We start from the raw sequence: 16,093 nt of genomic DNA on the forward strand, positions 1-16,093 counted from the left end.
TAACGCAGCATTAAGTGAATGAAAACATCCAGCTGAGGTTTAAATTTGAACGAAATAGTCGGAAAAAAAAATCAATAGTGTTGGGTTTAGATCTTTTGCCTGAATGCGTTGACGTCGACACGGTACAGTACATCACCAAATATGTAGTACTGTATCTGGTCAAATGTGAACGTGCCTTTCCCTTCAGACACTAGTGGAGAATGAGGGATGACAGTATTGATCATGACACGAAGATGACGATCACTGACAGATGGAGATTCGGCTGTTCATTTTCACAACAATATCACAGCATAGCCAATCTAGTACTGTGTTTGCTCCTGTCATTTTTTAAATTTTTGATACAATAACCTACGCTGCAACGTGGGATTCATCGGCCGTTTGCTATTGTAGGAGCAGCAGAGACTATTACTGTATGAATGGGACTTTGTCAGACTTTAACAGGGAGTTTGTCAGTAACTGTTACAGTTCATATGGACCAGTTTCTTCTTCCTCCAGATCATAACATGTAAATGTAATTAAAATTGTTGCCTTATTTTCTGTAGTTTGCAAAATATGCATTAATTATGTGTTGCAAGTTGTAATCACTCCACGTGGCTTGAAATCACGTATCTATAGATAAGTGCTTGTACTTTATCTCCCAAGTTAAATCTGTTTAGTACTATTCACACATTTCGTCCAAAACTATGTTGAAAACGCAACACGTGCTTCTTCCTTCACTGATTTAAATGCATTTGTGAGCTTGCGATTCTACAAACGGAGCAGTCAGTTTTCAAAATAGTGCCACTGTGTAAATTATTACTGAAAGCGTGTCTTTGTTATTACTTGAGGTTAGTGTTAAGAGTAGAGCAATATGCTGGTGTTAAACTGCATTGCTTTATTGCATTCCTGCACTGGGCTCTCACATACTCTGTGCTACTTCATAACCTTGGTGGACATCTCTCTCTGTTGCGCTGAACCCAGTCAACCAATCACAAAATAATGGGTCTTCAGGCCATTAACAGCAAATTAGCTTCACACAAAGAAAAGGTTTGGAAACAAATGAATCGCTAAACGAATCATATGGGAGTTCTTTGGGATAATTAGGTATTAACAAATGCATATTGTAAGACAATGAAAGTGTTTTTTGAGCTTGCATGCATCTCAGCCTGTTGTTGGAGACCCCCTAAACCAAAATATGACCTCTTATAATGCAAAATAGCGGCTCTTTAAGAAAAACTATTAATTTATATGCATCAAATTATATGTATGAATTAAATGGAATACATGTAAAATATTATGTTTTCTTATAGATATTTAGATCTGTTGCATAACTTCATGGTTCAACTTTCTTTCAGCTTAAGAAACAATGAAATGTTTCAGAAATGTATGCATATTTATGTATAAAGTAAATATGAAACATTTGTGTTTTTATATATATTGTTAAAAATTTACATTTTAGTTAGACTCAAATTTAAATAATGTAGCGTTAGATTTAAATTTCTGTTGTATATGCATTTATATGTATGTGGATTTTTTTGTATTGATTCAGTTAATTAAGAATATTATAAGTAATTTAAAAAATATTTTTAATACATTTTAATGAGGTAATTATGTAATTAATCACTGTTTTAAAGTCACTTATTCAACACTGGTCTTAATGTGGGTATGTTATACTACTGTGATAGAGAAATGAATCAGTAAAAAAGGTATTAAAAGAAAATATTGGAAAAAAAACAGTTCCATGATTTACCTTCAATCCAGTTGAAATAAAGTTGAGGCAGATATGAGAGTCGCTCATTTAGAATGGTTGTGTTAACTGGACCAGCTAATTCATTGAAAAGATTTAACAGTTTTTTAATTAGACAGATTTTCACATATTTTGTTGATCTGTCATTTCGAGAGGTTTGTATAAATCCCTTTTAAAAGCCCATTGAAAGTATCTTTGTTTGACCTTGTTAGATTTTAAAATGCCACTGGATGAGTATACATTCATGTGGCTTCACCATGATTGACTATTGTTTTGCAAGTGCCGAGGATGCTGGCATCACCATCGTCAATGAGATGGGTCTGGACCCTGGCATTGATCACATGTTGGCCATGGAGTGCATCGACCAGGCCAAGGCAGACGGTTGCACTGTAGGTATTGCGTTCATTCACTCATGTTTGTTTAGCACTTGGATGTGTTGATGAGGACTTGCAATAGAGTGACATACTGTTGCACCATTGGTGCACTCATCACCACGTCTGGAAGACATATTGAAAGACCTCAACAAACGTTCACAGCCTCTTGAATGTTCATTTTTACTTAATAGTCGGGCATACGACGGTCAAGTCACATAGCGCACTTGTAGTTAATCCAAATGTAAATCATTGTTTCCTGACAGGTTGAGTCTTACAGCTCTTTCTGTGGTGGACTTCCTGCTCCAGAGTGCTCAGACAACCCACTGCGTTACAAGTTCAGCTGGAGTCCATACGGTGTCCTGCTCAACACTATCAGTCCTGCCATCTACCTGAAAGACAATCAGGTGATGTTCACATCAAAATCATCCTTAAATGTGCTGTGTTGACTTTTCTAAAGCATACAAATAACGTAAACAAGTAAAATAAGATATACATACACATCAGCAACAAAACCATGTACACGTAGGGAGTGATCTTTCCGATTTTACAGTAGGAAAAGTTAAGGTCTAGGGATGTTGCATAGTTGGTCTATTTTTCCCAGAATTAAATAAATCATTCCATTTTCTGATTTACAAATGCTGTAATTTGCTCCATTTTATAAATTTTCAATTAAATTTTTATCCCTGCATTTAGAGTAGGACTTTTATGTGACAACCATTTTTTAGTAATGCTCCTTTTGACAGCCACTAACAAGATATTCATTAGATACTTATTCCTTTTTACCCATTCCTCTGTTAAATGTCTAAAAAATGGAAGTTTACAATCAAAGGGTATCTCAGATTTAGAGATATTTTGTAGGGCATTGTGTATTTCTTTACCAAAAAAAATGTAATAACCAAGCAGTCACAGACGATGTGATTGTGATTTGCCTTTGTATTTTTGCATTTTCTCCAGCATATAGACAAATTTGGGTCACACTTTACAATAAGGTTCATTAGTTAATAGTAGGTAATGCATTTACTAGCATAAACAAACAATGAACAATACATTTACTGCAGTATTTATTCATGTTAGTAAACGTTAATTAATGAAAATACAGTTGTTCATTGTTAGTACATGTTAACTCATGGTGCATTAACTAATGTTATCAAGCATGAGCTTAAATGTTAATAATGCATTAGTAAATGTTTAATTGTGATTAATAAATGCTCTACAAGTGTTGTTCATGATTAGTTCATGTTAGTAAATTCATGAACTAATGAACCTTATTGTAAAGTGTTACCCAAATTTCCAATATGATTTCTCAGAGGGTGGGAAAAAATCGTATTAAACTAATCCAACAACATTTCCTTTATTTCTGTAATATGGAACATTTCCATATTTTTGTCCATTCATCCTCCGTTATTACAGTTCCTCCTTTTCCCACTTATTTCTAGTGTTAATCATTCTTACTTTTCAATGAACACAAACTCTCATAGTTTATTAAAGATGCAAACCCTCGTTGCACGACAGCAGCACCTTCAGCAAACCTCCTAATACATTCAACACAAAGACTTTCATGAACATTAATGAGTGGTGGATCTGTTCAACAAAAGAGGGGAGGGGGACAACCATGCCTAGTGTAATAGGTATGTTGTTACCATTTGAAACAAAGTTTTTAGCACTTAACAAATTAGGTTAACAAGAAGTCTTTGAGCGAGTCATTCATAGTGAGTCACTTTATCTATAAATGAGCTGATTCGAACGTATATGAATTAGAGTTGCACGATTCTGGTTAAAATGAGAATCATGATTTTTATTTTTTATTTTTTAGATGTAAAATAAAGGTTAATATTAGTGGGCTATTATTGTTGTAATTCTCAAACATGTGGTAAAACAGCAATAGGCTTTGTTTAGTACTGTTGGTTAAAATGCTAAATTTTGTATAGACTTGGAATGGCGGACTTGCACAGACTTTAGATTTGTCCTGGTCTTTAATGCTGATGTTAATTCTAATGTTGAATTATTGTGTTTGAGACGTATGCTTACAATCTGTCATTTTCTGCTTAAAATCTGTCACTGATGTGATTTTCGTGAATACAGAAGACTGGGTGGGTACTTTTGCTTTTCGGCGGGTTTTGGATTCTTTTTGGGCTGGAATCAGTCAGCTACATCTGGCAACACTGTGTGCACTTTCGGTTTCATTTTCACTGCTAGGAGCAGTTAACTTCCCGCACGGCTCCCAAATGATCACTCTGTGCCACAAACTGAATGTTAATTACAACCTATGCAGGCTCTGCTCACTAAAGTAGGCCTCATTTACTGGCACGTGCCCGCCCTCTCTGTGGTAACAGCTGACAGTCAGCTGTCAGTTTGCAGAAGAATTGTGTCCTCCTGAGTCTCACATACACCAGTAAACTCATGCAGCTCTGTGATTGGCCAAAATGCTTAGTTTTGACTTTTTTGGTGAATGTCTACTCTTCCCTGTTGATCACCTACTTTCTGCTGTTTCTGATCTTCACTATCTGAATTTCTGGTTTTGAATTTTAGAAAATTGAATTTGATGTTCCTAATTTTTTCATCTTGAAAATTTGAAACTTTTTTTTTTACAAACTAGATATCTGCAGTCTAGGAATTCAGAACCAAAGCAATCTGAAGTTTAAAAATGTGTCTATAAAAATTTTGCCTTGAAAAATTTTGTTGTCTTAAATTTCAGATCTTTAATATTCAAGTTATGAAATTCAAATTCAAGTTAAGAAATTTAAAACAATTTTAACGGCATATAAAATTCTTATTTATTAAATTACAATTGTCAATTATTTTAATTAACACAATTCAGAACAAATTCTGATCGTTTTGGCATAATATTAGCTCCATACTCCCCCAAAACCCCTGGAATTTATTTATTATTTATTAACCTGGTTTATTACTTTTCTCAAATTCTACACAGACAAAAATGTGTTGCATTGAGTGTGCCCGGGTAAACATAGAAAAATGTAATGAGTCAATATATGTGTGTTTCACTTCTCAGATTGTCAGTGTTCCTCCTGGCGGTGCTCTCCTGGATGTCACGAAGGAGATGGACTTCATGCCTGGTTTCAACTTGGAAGGCTTCCCCAACCGAGACAGCACCAAGTACGCCGAGCCATACGGCATTGAGTCTGCGCACACACTGATCAGAGGAACTCTGCGCTTCAGGGTATTCAAACTGATCTATGACACAATAAAAATTCATTGTAACCTCTAGTATTGCATTGCTGACACCTCAAATACTCTACCGTCTGCAGGGCTTCTCCTCTGCAATGAGTGGCTTTGTGAAATTGGGACTCATTAACACAGAGCCATGTCCACTGTTGGACCACACAGCTTCTCCTGTTTCATGGGTATGGATGCATCGATACTTGTTTCATAAAATGTCTTTTCTTCAATGTAAGGATAAAATTATTCATGATAAAATAAAACTATGGGACTTGAGGTGTATGAAAATGGCCCTGATTACTTGACTGTCCTTTGTTTCCGGGTTTGATGATTGTGTCTCCTATGCAGAAAGAGCTTCTTTGTAAGCAGATTGGCTTGTCCGCTACTGTCAGCAACAGTGTGTTTGAGGATGCTGTTTATGAGAAGATCGGCAAGGATGACTTCAGAATGCAGAGTCTCAAATGGTGGGTAGAATAATTTTCTAACAGTATTTTGTAGACTTTCATCATAATAATCATGCTGGTGTGAGACTGCGAAGCTAAAAAGATGAAGCATAACTCAAGTCTTTTTAAATAAAGTAAAAGTTTAACGATTGAGCTTTTGTTTAAAACAAATTAGATAACACTTTACTTGAAGTGGTGTTTGTAAGACTGTCATGAAACCTGTGACATTAGGATACTGGGGAAATGTGCACTATGTGGTTTTGTTGAGTTTTGCAATTAGGGATGCACCAATACCATTTTTTTGGAACTGATCTGATCCCAATACCAATATTCTGAGTATTAATCCTGATACTGTGCCCAAGGGCGTTGCTAGACATAAAGCTCTACTGGGGCATGGCCATACACACATATATATATATATATATATATATATATATATATATATATATATATACATACAAACACACACATACATTCATATATTCATATATATATATATATATATATATATATATATATATATATATATATTTAAAAAATTAATTTCTGTGAGAATCTTGTGTCCATGCGAGTTCCAATAGGTCTTCTGCAGTATTTGTGATGATTGGGATGGAGTTCAACAGATGACTCACTGAAAAAAATCTACTTTCTGCTACTTTTCCAAATGATCAACTAGAAGTCAAGTTATAATCTGTTACTCTTACAACTGGGATCCCCAACAAGACTTTTGTTAGGTAGTCGGGGTTATAGCTTAACAGAACATAAATTCACACACACACACACACACACACACACACACACACACACACACACACACACACACACACACACACACACACACACACACACACACACAAAGTTGCTGTCCTTAATTTTTCCATTTCTGTTTTTCATGAAAAAAACAACAACTGACACTTGTTAACCTGTCATTAACCGAATAAATAGATTGTTCTGTTGTATTTATTTACCATTAAAAAATGATGAAATATGTTTCACTTAAATAATTCATACATTTTGGCCAGGAGTACATGGTGCAAATTTTGATGGCTGCAAGTTTGTATGTTTACAAACATGTAATGAGAGAGGGAGTTCATGTGAAAATTGTTAGATTTTCACAAATGTATACAATTGACCCTGCACATTTTTAAGCAATCACATGAAGTTCTGTGAGAAAAATGGAAGAGAAAAACATGGCTTTCAGAGTCTCTCTCGCACACCCCATAATTTAAACACGACAGTTCCCAAAATGTTTTAACATGTTTAAAAATGATCAGGAGCTTGTAAACTGCTCACCTCAGCTCGTATGTTCACTGTACAAGCCATGACTATACAATTTTCGTTAAGCATTTGGGACTTCTCCTGATGTGTATGACCTTAAATTATTTTATATAAAAAGTGTGCCTCCTATTTACTTGTTAAATAAAATGGAAAATATTGATAGTTTTGAATAATGTCTTATTCTTATCTGCATGACTAAGAATAAAAAAGTTGCCTATTTGAATCTTTTTCGCTGCTAATGCCAAAAGCGTTTATTGTGCCAATACAGTACGTTCAATTTGATTTGTTTAGTCAAGTCGTTTGTCATCATGAGTCAAGACAGTTTTCATTACACCACTTATAGTGTTACTGTGATGAAAGTCTATGATGTAATAGACAATGAATCTGTTGGTTGGTGATGACTGACTCTTTGAAACCCACCAGGCTCGGGTTGCTCGGTGAAGAACCCGTTCCTCATGCCGAAACCATCTTGGCAGCGGTTGCTAAGCATCTGGAAGCTAAACTTTCTTTTGGTAAAGACCCTGTTCCTCTTTGAATTTCACAATGTGCTGCTGTGATGTCATCATTAACAATTTGTTAACCTGTGTGTGTGTTTTTTTTCCCTGAAAATCATTCATCGGAGCATCACAGAGATAAATGTTTAGTCATGTTACATGGAATAAATGTTGTATTTGGATCATTTCTTCTGGTGCAGACAAGGGCGAGCGCGATATGATCATCATGAGGAATGATGTTGGAATCAGACACCCAACGGGCGAGCTGGAGACCAAACACATCAGTCTGGTGGTTTACGGAGATCCCAGTGGATACTCGGCCATGGCAAAAACCGTAGGCTACCCTGCAGCCATTGCCGCCCACATGGTGCTCAACGGTCAGTGCGGGCCAGTTATAAAATGGATATAAATAACACTTGCTCATTTAAATTCTACAAAATTATGCATTTACCTTTGTATTTTGTTGTATTTATATATTTTTAAATATAATAACGATGTTATTAATTTTTTGCCCAATCTAGAGAAAGTAATCTTTTATATCATTCTGCAATTGTGGGTAACTTCCAGGTAGGGCTGAGCGATTAATCGAAAAGTAATTGAAATCGACATTCAGGAACAATAATCGATCTATTTTCTTTTCAGGTCGATTTATTTATTTATTATTATTTAAAAAAAAATGTTTTTATCACGTTCTCTACCGTGTGTGGAATCGCATGACCCCGCTCTGGTTGTTACTTTTGTGTTACATTGCACTACATTGACAATTGACGAAGTTGCGCCAGAGATGTTTAATTATTATTTAAATTAAAACATTTGTTTACAGAAGATGCAAGAAATGTAAAAGTTTAAAATATTAGTAACATATTATGCAAGAGTTTTTTTTTTATTATTAAGAAGAGATACTGCTTGTTTTCTACTTTTAATATGAGAAGCATTGAAAATAATTGATTTTGTTATTTATTTTCACATTACAGGAAAAACATTTGAATGTTGGTTTTAGGCAACGTGTGTTTCAATTTACATTTACATTTACATTTACATTTACATTTACATTTAGTCATTTAGCAGACGCTTTTATCCAAAGCGACTTACAAATGAGGACAAGGAAGCAATTTACACAACTAAGAGCAACAATGAATAAGTGCTATAGGCAAGTTTCAGGTCTGTAAAGTCTAAGAAGGGAAGTATTAGTAGTATTAGTATTTTTTTTTTTTTTTTTGGTACAGTTAGTGTGATATTCAGAGAGGCAATTGCAGATTAGGAAGTGTAGTGGAGAGTAAATAGTTGAGTTTTTAGTCGTTTCTTGAAAGTAGCGAGTGACTCTGCTGTTCTGATGCAGTTAGGGAGTTCATTCCACCAACTGGGCAGATTGAGCGTGAGCGTTCGCGAAAGTGATTTCTTCCCTCTTTGGGATGGAACCACGAGGTGACGTTCATTCACAGAACGCAAGTTTCTGGAGGGCACATAGATCTGCAGAAGTGAGAGCAGATAAGAAGGAGCAAGGCCAGAAGTCACCTTGTAGGCAAACATCAGAGCTTTGAATTTGATGCGAGCAGCAACTGGCAGCCAGTGCAAACGGACTAGCAGTGGAGTGACATGTGCTTGTTTAGGTTCATTGAAGACCACTCGTGCTGCTGCGTTCTGGAGCAGTTGAAGAGGCTTGATAGAGTTAGCTGGAAGCCCAGCTAGTAGAGAGTTGCAGTAATCCAGTTTGGAGAGAACAAGAGCTTGAACAAGGAGTTGAGCTGCATGTTCAGATAAGAAGGGTCGGATCTTTCTGATGTTATAGAGTGCGAATCTGCACGATCGAGCAGTTCTAGAAATGTGGTCAGAGAAGTTTAGTTGGTCATCAATCGTTACTCCAAGGCTTTTCACCATTTTGGATGCAGTAATGGTTGCCCCATCCATCTGGATTGAAAAGTTATGGTGTAGAGTCGAGTTGGCAGAAACTACAAGCATTTCCGTTTTTGCGAGGTTCAGCTGGAGATGATGATCTTTCATCCAGTGTGAAATATCCAACAGGCAGGCTGAGATGCGAGCTGGAACCGAGGGATCATCAGGATGAAAAGAGAGGTATAGCTGGGTATCATCAGCATAGCAGTGGTAGGAGAATCCATGTCTCTGGATGACTGGTCCTAGAGATGATGTGTAGATGGAGAAGAGAAGTGGCCCAAGAACAGAGCCTTGAGGTACCCCAGTGTTTAGATGCTGTAGGTTGGACACCTCTCCCCTCCAAGACACCCTGAATGACCTGTCAGTGAGGTAAGATCTGAACCATTGTATAACAGTGCCCGCAACGCCCAGTGACTCGAGCGTAGATAGCAGGATCTGGTGGTTGACAGTGTCAAAAGCAGCTGACAAGTCCAGCAAAATGAGGACTGATGATTTAGAGTCTGCTTTAGCCAGTCTGAGATCCTCCACGACCGAGAGCAGGGCAGTCTCAGTTGAGTGGCCTTTCTTAAAGCCGGATTGCTTGTTGTCCATGAGATTGTTTTGAGTAAGAAAGTCCAGGACTTGATTGAACACTACTTTCTCCAGAATCTTGGCCATGAATGGAAGCAGGGATACTGGTCTGTAGTTTTCAAGTAGCGTATGGTCCAAGTTGGGTTTCTTTAGCAGTGGGGTTACCCTAGCCTGCTTAAATGAAGTGGGGAATAAACCAGAGTCAAGAGATGTGTTAATTATGTGAGTCAGTGTTGGTATGACTGCAGGAGAGATGGCTTGCAAGAGATGAGAGGGAATTGGATCGAGTGGACAGGTGGTTGCATGGCTAGATGGCACGAGTTTGGACACCTCAGACTCAGAGAGCTAAGAAAAAGAGGTGAGTGTGTGTGGTGTTGGTGGTGTACCTTGCGTGTTTGTTGTAGGTGCAGCAAATTGAGCACTGATTTTTGCAGTTTTGGTGCAAAAGAATGTAGCAAAGTCATCAGTAGTAAGTGTGGAGGATGCGGGTGGAGGAGGAGGATAGAGGAGGGAGGAAAATGTTTTAAAAAGTAGGCGAGGATTAGTGGCATTGTTGATTTTCAGACGGTAATATGTCTGCTTTGCAGAAGTAACCTCAGCTGAGAAAGAGGACAGAAGAGTTTGGTATGTTAAGAGCTGTGCAGGATTTTTAGTTTTCCGCCAAATTCTCTCTGCAGCCCGAAGTTTTGAGCGATGCTCACGGAGAGTATCCGAGAGCCAGGGTGCTGGAGGACTGGAACGGGCTGGCCTGGATGCAAGCGGACATAATCGGTCTAGACATGATGCTAGCGTGGAGCAGAGTGTATCAGTGGCACTGTTCGAATCAAGTGCAGAGAGTTTGCAAGATGGAGGAAGAGAGTCTGAAACAATGGTGGATAGTCTATTGGGTGAGAGAGATCGTAGGTTTCTGCGAAAGGTAACCAGTGTTGGAGTGTGTGGTGGCTCAGAAGTAATGTGGATGTTGAGAGACAGAAGGAAATGATCGGATATTTGTAGTGGAGTTACTATTGTTTGATCAGTGAAGCAGTGTCGTGTGTAAATAAGGTCTAGCTGATTACCTGATTTGTGGGTAGCAGAGGTAGGTGCTCTTTTTAGGTCAAAAGAGGCAAGCAGAGTCTGAAAGTCTGCAGCTTGCGGTTTGTCAACGTAAATGTTGAAGTCACCTAGCACCAACAAGGGAGTGGCAAAATTAGAAAAAGATGAGAGAAGAACATCCAGTTCATCTAAGAAGTGACCTAATTTACCTGGTGGGCGGTAGATGACAACCACATTTATGTAGAAGGGGTGGATAATGGTGACTGCATGGAATTCAAAGGAGTTGATTGTTGGCAGGGACGGTATCAGAGTAAATTTCCATTCTTTGGAAATTAGCAGTCCAGTCCCACCCCCTCTCCCTGTCTGACGAGGAGTGTGGGAAAAAGAGAAATTAGCAGAAAGAGTAGCATGTGTAGCAGTGTCCTCCGGCCTCAACCAGGTCTCAGTTAGAGCCATGAGATTATAGTCAGAATATGTAGCTATGGAGGTAATAAAATCTGCCATGTTAACAGCTGATTGACAATTCCAGAGGCCCACGGAGAGAGAGAGTTGAGAAATAGCAGATACATGTATTGAACGAAGGTTGTGAGGATTACGCCTGCAGCGTACCTCCCGTGTTTTGCGAGTGTTAGTAACAACAGGAATTAGAAAACACATAATAAACGTGCACTGACAACAAAAATAAGTGTAAAGATAAAGTAAAACAAAAAAGTAACGTACTTGAGTGCTTTGTCGGTGTCTTTGCTCGGTGGAGTTGCGCAGGTAGAGTCGATGGTCTTTAAACTCGTCGGTCTTCACACGAGGCTGCCGCGACCGCTGCCGCGGTTAACTAGTTGTTTATATAACCCCAAAGCACTAGCTGATTGAATTCAGCTGGACACGCCTCGAGAGTCAAAACAAGGGCCGAAACTGAGGCGGACGACGCGAAACCGTCCGCGTTCGCTACATAAGCTCTTATAGTAACCAAGGAAACAGTGGCTAAACACTTCTAGTATTATACACAACTGAAAGCAAGTTTAAATGTTCTACAACTTTACACAAACAGCTGAAAACAAGTCCTCAAACCATACACAACAACTGAAACAAGTCTTAAATGTACTTACAGGCTGCTGGTCTCGATGCTAAAGTGCTTCTCCTGCCGACTAAGCTAGCGTGCTCACTATATAGTGGTTACCTGGCGTTTGGACACGCCTCCCGAGTCAAAACAAGGGCCGAAACATGAGGCGGACGACGTGAAACCGTCCGCGTTCGCTACACAAGCTCTTATACACAAGCTCAACAATTTCAGTTGTTGAAGTTAATATTCAGTAGAGAATCATAGATAGGAGGCAGTGGCGCAGTAGGTAGTACTGTCGCCTCACAGCAAGAAGGTCGCTGGGTTGCTGGTTCGAACCTCGGCTCAGTTGGCGTTTCTGTGTGGAGTTTGCATGTTCTCCCTGCCTTCGCGTGGGTTTCCTCCACAGTCCACAGACATGCGGTACAGGTGAATTGGGTAAGCTAAATTGTCCGTAGTGTATGAGTGTGTGTGTGAATGTGTGTGGATGTTTCCTAGAGATGGGTTGTGGCTGGAAGGGCATCCGCTCCGTAAAAACATGCTGGATAAGTTGGCGTTTCATTCCGCTGTGGCGACCCGGGATTAATAAAGGGACTAAGCTGACAAGAAAATGAATGAATGAATGAATCATAGATAGTAGATAGTGTGTGTTTCCTTCAATTATTTTAAAATTAAGCAATGCGCTCTTCATTCAAAAAATCTATCACTTGTAATATGTGAGCATATTTACTGTGCAAAATCTGAACTATGATGACCAAAAATTAATGAATAAAATAATCATTTATTAATCATAATCGAGTTAAAATATTCAATTAATTGAGATTTAGATTTTAGTCCAAATTACACAGCCCTCCTTCCAGGCATTTTCCATGCATTCTCCTTAAACTGGAGTGAAATACAAAAAATAATTAATTTACGGTAAACTGAATCTATTATTAGTGAAAAGGGCCTAAATGTGATGAGGAGCATTTGATTCTGTTGATAATTGTTTGAATTATTGTTCAACTTTTTAAACCATTAACAGAGGTGACATTTCATACACCATTATTTTATTCTTTAGCTTAATTTGCAAACCTCAAACTAGATAGCACAGTATCACAGATTTTTGTGCATTTTAATCATATTATTATTATTATTATTTAAATGAATGTGACATTCGCTGAAATCAGTTACAGGGTTGACAAAAAATTAATCAACTATTGGTGTGTCCTAAACATTTTGTACAAATGAATGGGAAAAGAATGAGTTTTCCACCATAATAAGTGACATAACTTATTATAATCAAGTCACATGCTTTTTCTGTGCATATCATTTTCTGTTGTTGTTTTACATAATTGTGAAGTAAATATTCTAGCCTACAAAACTAGTTACTCAGAAGTCTTGTTCAGGCCCATTCAGTGTGTTTTTTAGACCTTATTTCAGCTACATATTTTCTCCAAAACCTACTAACCACACATATTTTTTTTTTCTTTTTAAAAAATGCAAGCATGTACATTAATATTTCTCATAATTGTAGCACATTTTGTGCTGAATATAAAAAATACATGTTGGCCTGTAAAAAGTAGCTGATATGAGCACAAATGTCAGGGCATGTCAAAACATAAAGACCCCAAAATCACCTCAGACCCTTGTGGGGTAAAGATTTCATTGACAGGCCCGTAGCCAGTCTGGTTAAAGGGGTGGTTCTTTTATCTCAAAAACTGGAATTTTTTTTTTTTGTTTTGCAGTTATTCGTCTCATTTTCTTTTTAACTATGAGGTTTGCATACTGCATATTGGTGACAGCACTATTTTTCTGGATTAACTTGTCAGGTGGTCATCATAACCACACTTTTTGATGTACCAAAAACATTTCCTAAAGATTTAGAATCAAAAATATGAAAAAAGTATTTATACATATTATTTTTAAAATACAGATTTATCACATCATATATCATTAGAAACTGTGAAAGTTTAAAATAAAATAAAAAATGATCTATTAAAGCCAAGTAACCTATTGTCATTTATTATTTAAAGGTAATTGAAGCAAACTATAATTCAGGATGCAGAAACAATAAAAAGTGCAATTCTTTAAGTATTTTAAGACAAAATGACCCATAATACGCATACAGACATTATTTTTGGATATAGCTTAATATTATTTGCGTTACTAATTCTTCAAAACTGATTGATTAAAGTTTGTTTTTGAAATAATCTAGAATCCCCCATATATAGTATATAACATAATACAGTTTAAATACTGCATTTTAGTGGCAGCACATGTTTTTCTGGATTAGCTTGTCGGGTAATCATCATAACCACACTTTTTGATAAACCAAAAACATTTGCTAAAGATTTAGAATCAAAAATATTTTTAAAAAAAAGTATTTATACATAATTTTTTTTTAAAAAGATTTATCACATCATTAATCATTAGAGGAAAAATTAATCTGTTATAGCCTTATATTAAAAACCACCTATTACAGCAAAGTAGCCTGTTGTCATTTATTATGCAAATAACAAACAAGCCGCCAGCACATTCTACTTAACTTGAATTAATTTGGCCACGTGAATAGTAAAAAAATTCATTCATTCATTTTCTTTTCGGCTTAGTCCCTTTATTATTCCGGGGTCGCCACAGCGGAATAAACCGCCAACTCATCCAGCACGTTGTTACACAGCAGATGCCCTTCTAGCCGCAACTCATCTTTGGGAAACATAGTGTCGACTAGAGCTTCCGATTTTTCTAGCTTCTCTTGTAAATAGTAAATTTAAAAAATTCATGGATAGCTACAATAGCCTTAGTATTAAACTAAATTTTTATACACCTCAAAATTAACTTTTGGTGCTTCACACCTTTTATTGGTCCTTTTTTTTTCAAGAAAAAGGTCTAAAATTTAGAATAAAATGTTATTTGTAATATGTTTTCGCTATTTAAAAACAAAAATAATAGGTCAGTAGTGAAAGGTGGCGTCACTTAAGTTAGATTCTTCTCTTAAAGCCTTCTTCGATTAAGTTTTTTTTTTTCACAATTTATGATTGCATAGCAGTTAGAATAGGACAAATGAGCTCATATATGGGACAAATTCTGGACCTTTGTCAGTGAGGGGTGGTCTTCTAACCACCCAAACCCCCCCTGGCTACAGGCCTGGTTGACTTTTTTTAACTGATGCATCAGAGTTGACCAGAACGTAGGGACAGACATAAATTTGTAGTTTTATATTACTAAAATAACAAATAACACATAAAATATTTTTTTTTTCAAATTAAAATAAACACAAAAAGACAAAAAATGCACTTCATTATTTGAAGATAACAGAAGCTGACTATAATTTAGCATGCAGAGACAGTAAAGATATACAGTGTTCAGCATATAACCCAGAGTATAACCCTCACAGATCTATCTTTTAAAGTCATATTTGTAATGGGAAGCTGTACAATATTATTTTTTGCATATATATTCGATTACTCAGTAGTGAAATCCAAAATCTGGAGCTTATCTAACAAAATAACTCATGATAGCGGTCCAAAAACTAGTACACCCAATATTATGTGTTATAGAAAAATATTTAATATAAATTTAAAAAAGAGGAAAAATCAAGTGACTCAAAAATGGAAAGGTTAAGTTGAAATTTTGTAAGTTGTAACAAATACTGTTTTTGCAATATTTTTATATTCTTGAATTTAATTGTATTATCTTTTAATTTTTAAATATGTTTGGTGACTAAAATAATATTTTAATAAACATATCTGTTTTGTTTAAATCCACCAAATACATTGCCTTAACTCACTAAGAAATGGATAAAAATATTTATTTTCAAAATAGGGTGTACTCAATTATGCTGACCACTGTATGCATAGTGCGATTCTTTTATTGGATGATTTTAAGTATAAGTATTTTTTTAAGACAAAATGACACAAAATACACACACAGACGTTATTTTTGGATGTAACTTGATTTTATTTGTGTTATTTGTTTTATTTGTGTTGCTAATTATGCAAAACTGTTGATTTAACTTTTGCTTTTAAAAACAGGATTATTTTGAAGATCTAAAATGTATGTGCAATTCT

The 16,093-nt window shown here is 36.5% G+C and overlaps 2 protein-coding genes across 17 annotated transcripts in view; one reads left to right on the plus strand and one right to left on the minus strand.

Annotated features, from left to right (window-relative positions):
• The window catches only part of aass (aminoadipate-semialdehyde synthase), a 56,906-nt gene that overhangs the window by 35,980 nt on the left and 4,833 nt on the right, over window positions 1-16,093 (plus strand). For all 16 annotated transcript variants that reach the window (XM_073942085.1, XM_073942086.1, XM_073942090.1 and 13 more), the window contains 7 exons: window positions 2,007-2,115; window positions 2,364-2,504; window positions 5,111-5,278; window positions 5,367-5,462; window positions 5,626-5,741; window positions 7,422-7,510; window positions 7,693-7,869. In XM_073942085.1, the coding sequence (XP_073798186.1) occupies window positions 2,007-2,115; window positions 2,364-2,504; window positions 5,111-5,278; window positions 5,367-5,462; window positions 5,626-5,741; window positions 7,422-7,510; window positions 7,693-7,869 (896 nt within the window). The remainder of the gene's footprint in view (window positions 1-2,006; window positions 2,116-2,363; window positions 2,505-5,110; window positions 5,279-5,366; window positions 5,463-5,625; window positions 5,742-7,421; window positions 7,511-7,692; window positions 7,870-16,093) is intronic.
• LOC141380999 (uncharacterized) lies at window positions 10,301-12,127 on the minus strand. The gene is made up of 2 exons (XM_073943251.1): window positions 11,200-12,127; window positions 10,301-11,118 (listed from the first exon to the last, which is right to left on the minus strand). The coding sequence occupies exons 1-2, from the start codon at window positions 11,645-11,647 to the stop codon at window positions 10,301-10,303; spliced, it is 1,266 nt and encodes a 421-aa protein (XP_073799352.1). The 5' UTR covers window positions 11,648-12,127.

This window comes from Danio rerio, chromosome 25 (assembly GCF_049306965.1).
Source record: "Danio rerio strain Tuebingen ecotype United States chromosome 25, GRCz12tu, whole genome shotgun sequence".
Taxonomy (NCBI): Eukaryota; Metazoa; Chordata; class Actinopteri; order Cypriniformes; family Danionidae; genus Danio; species Danio rerio.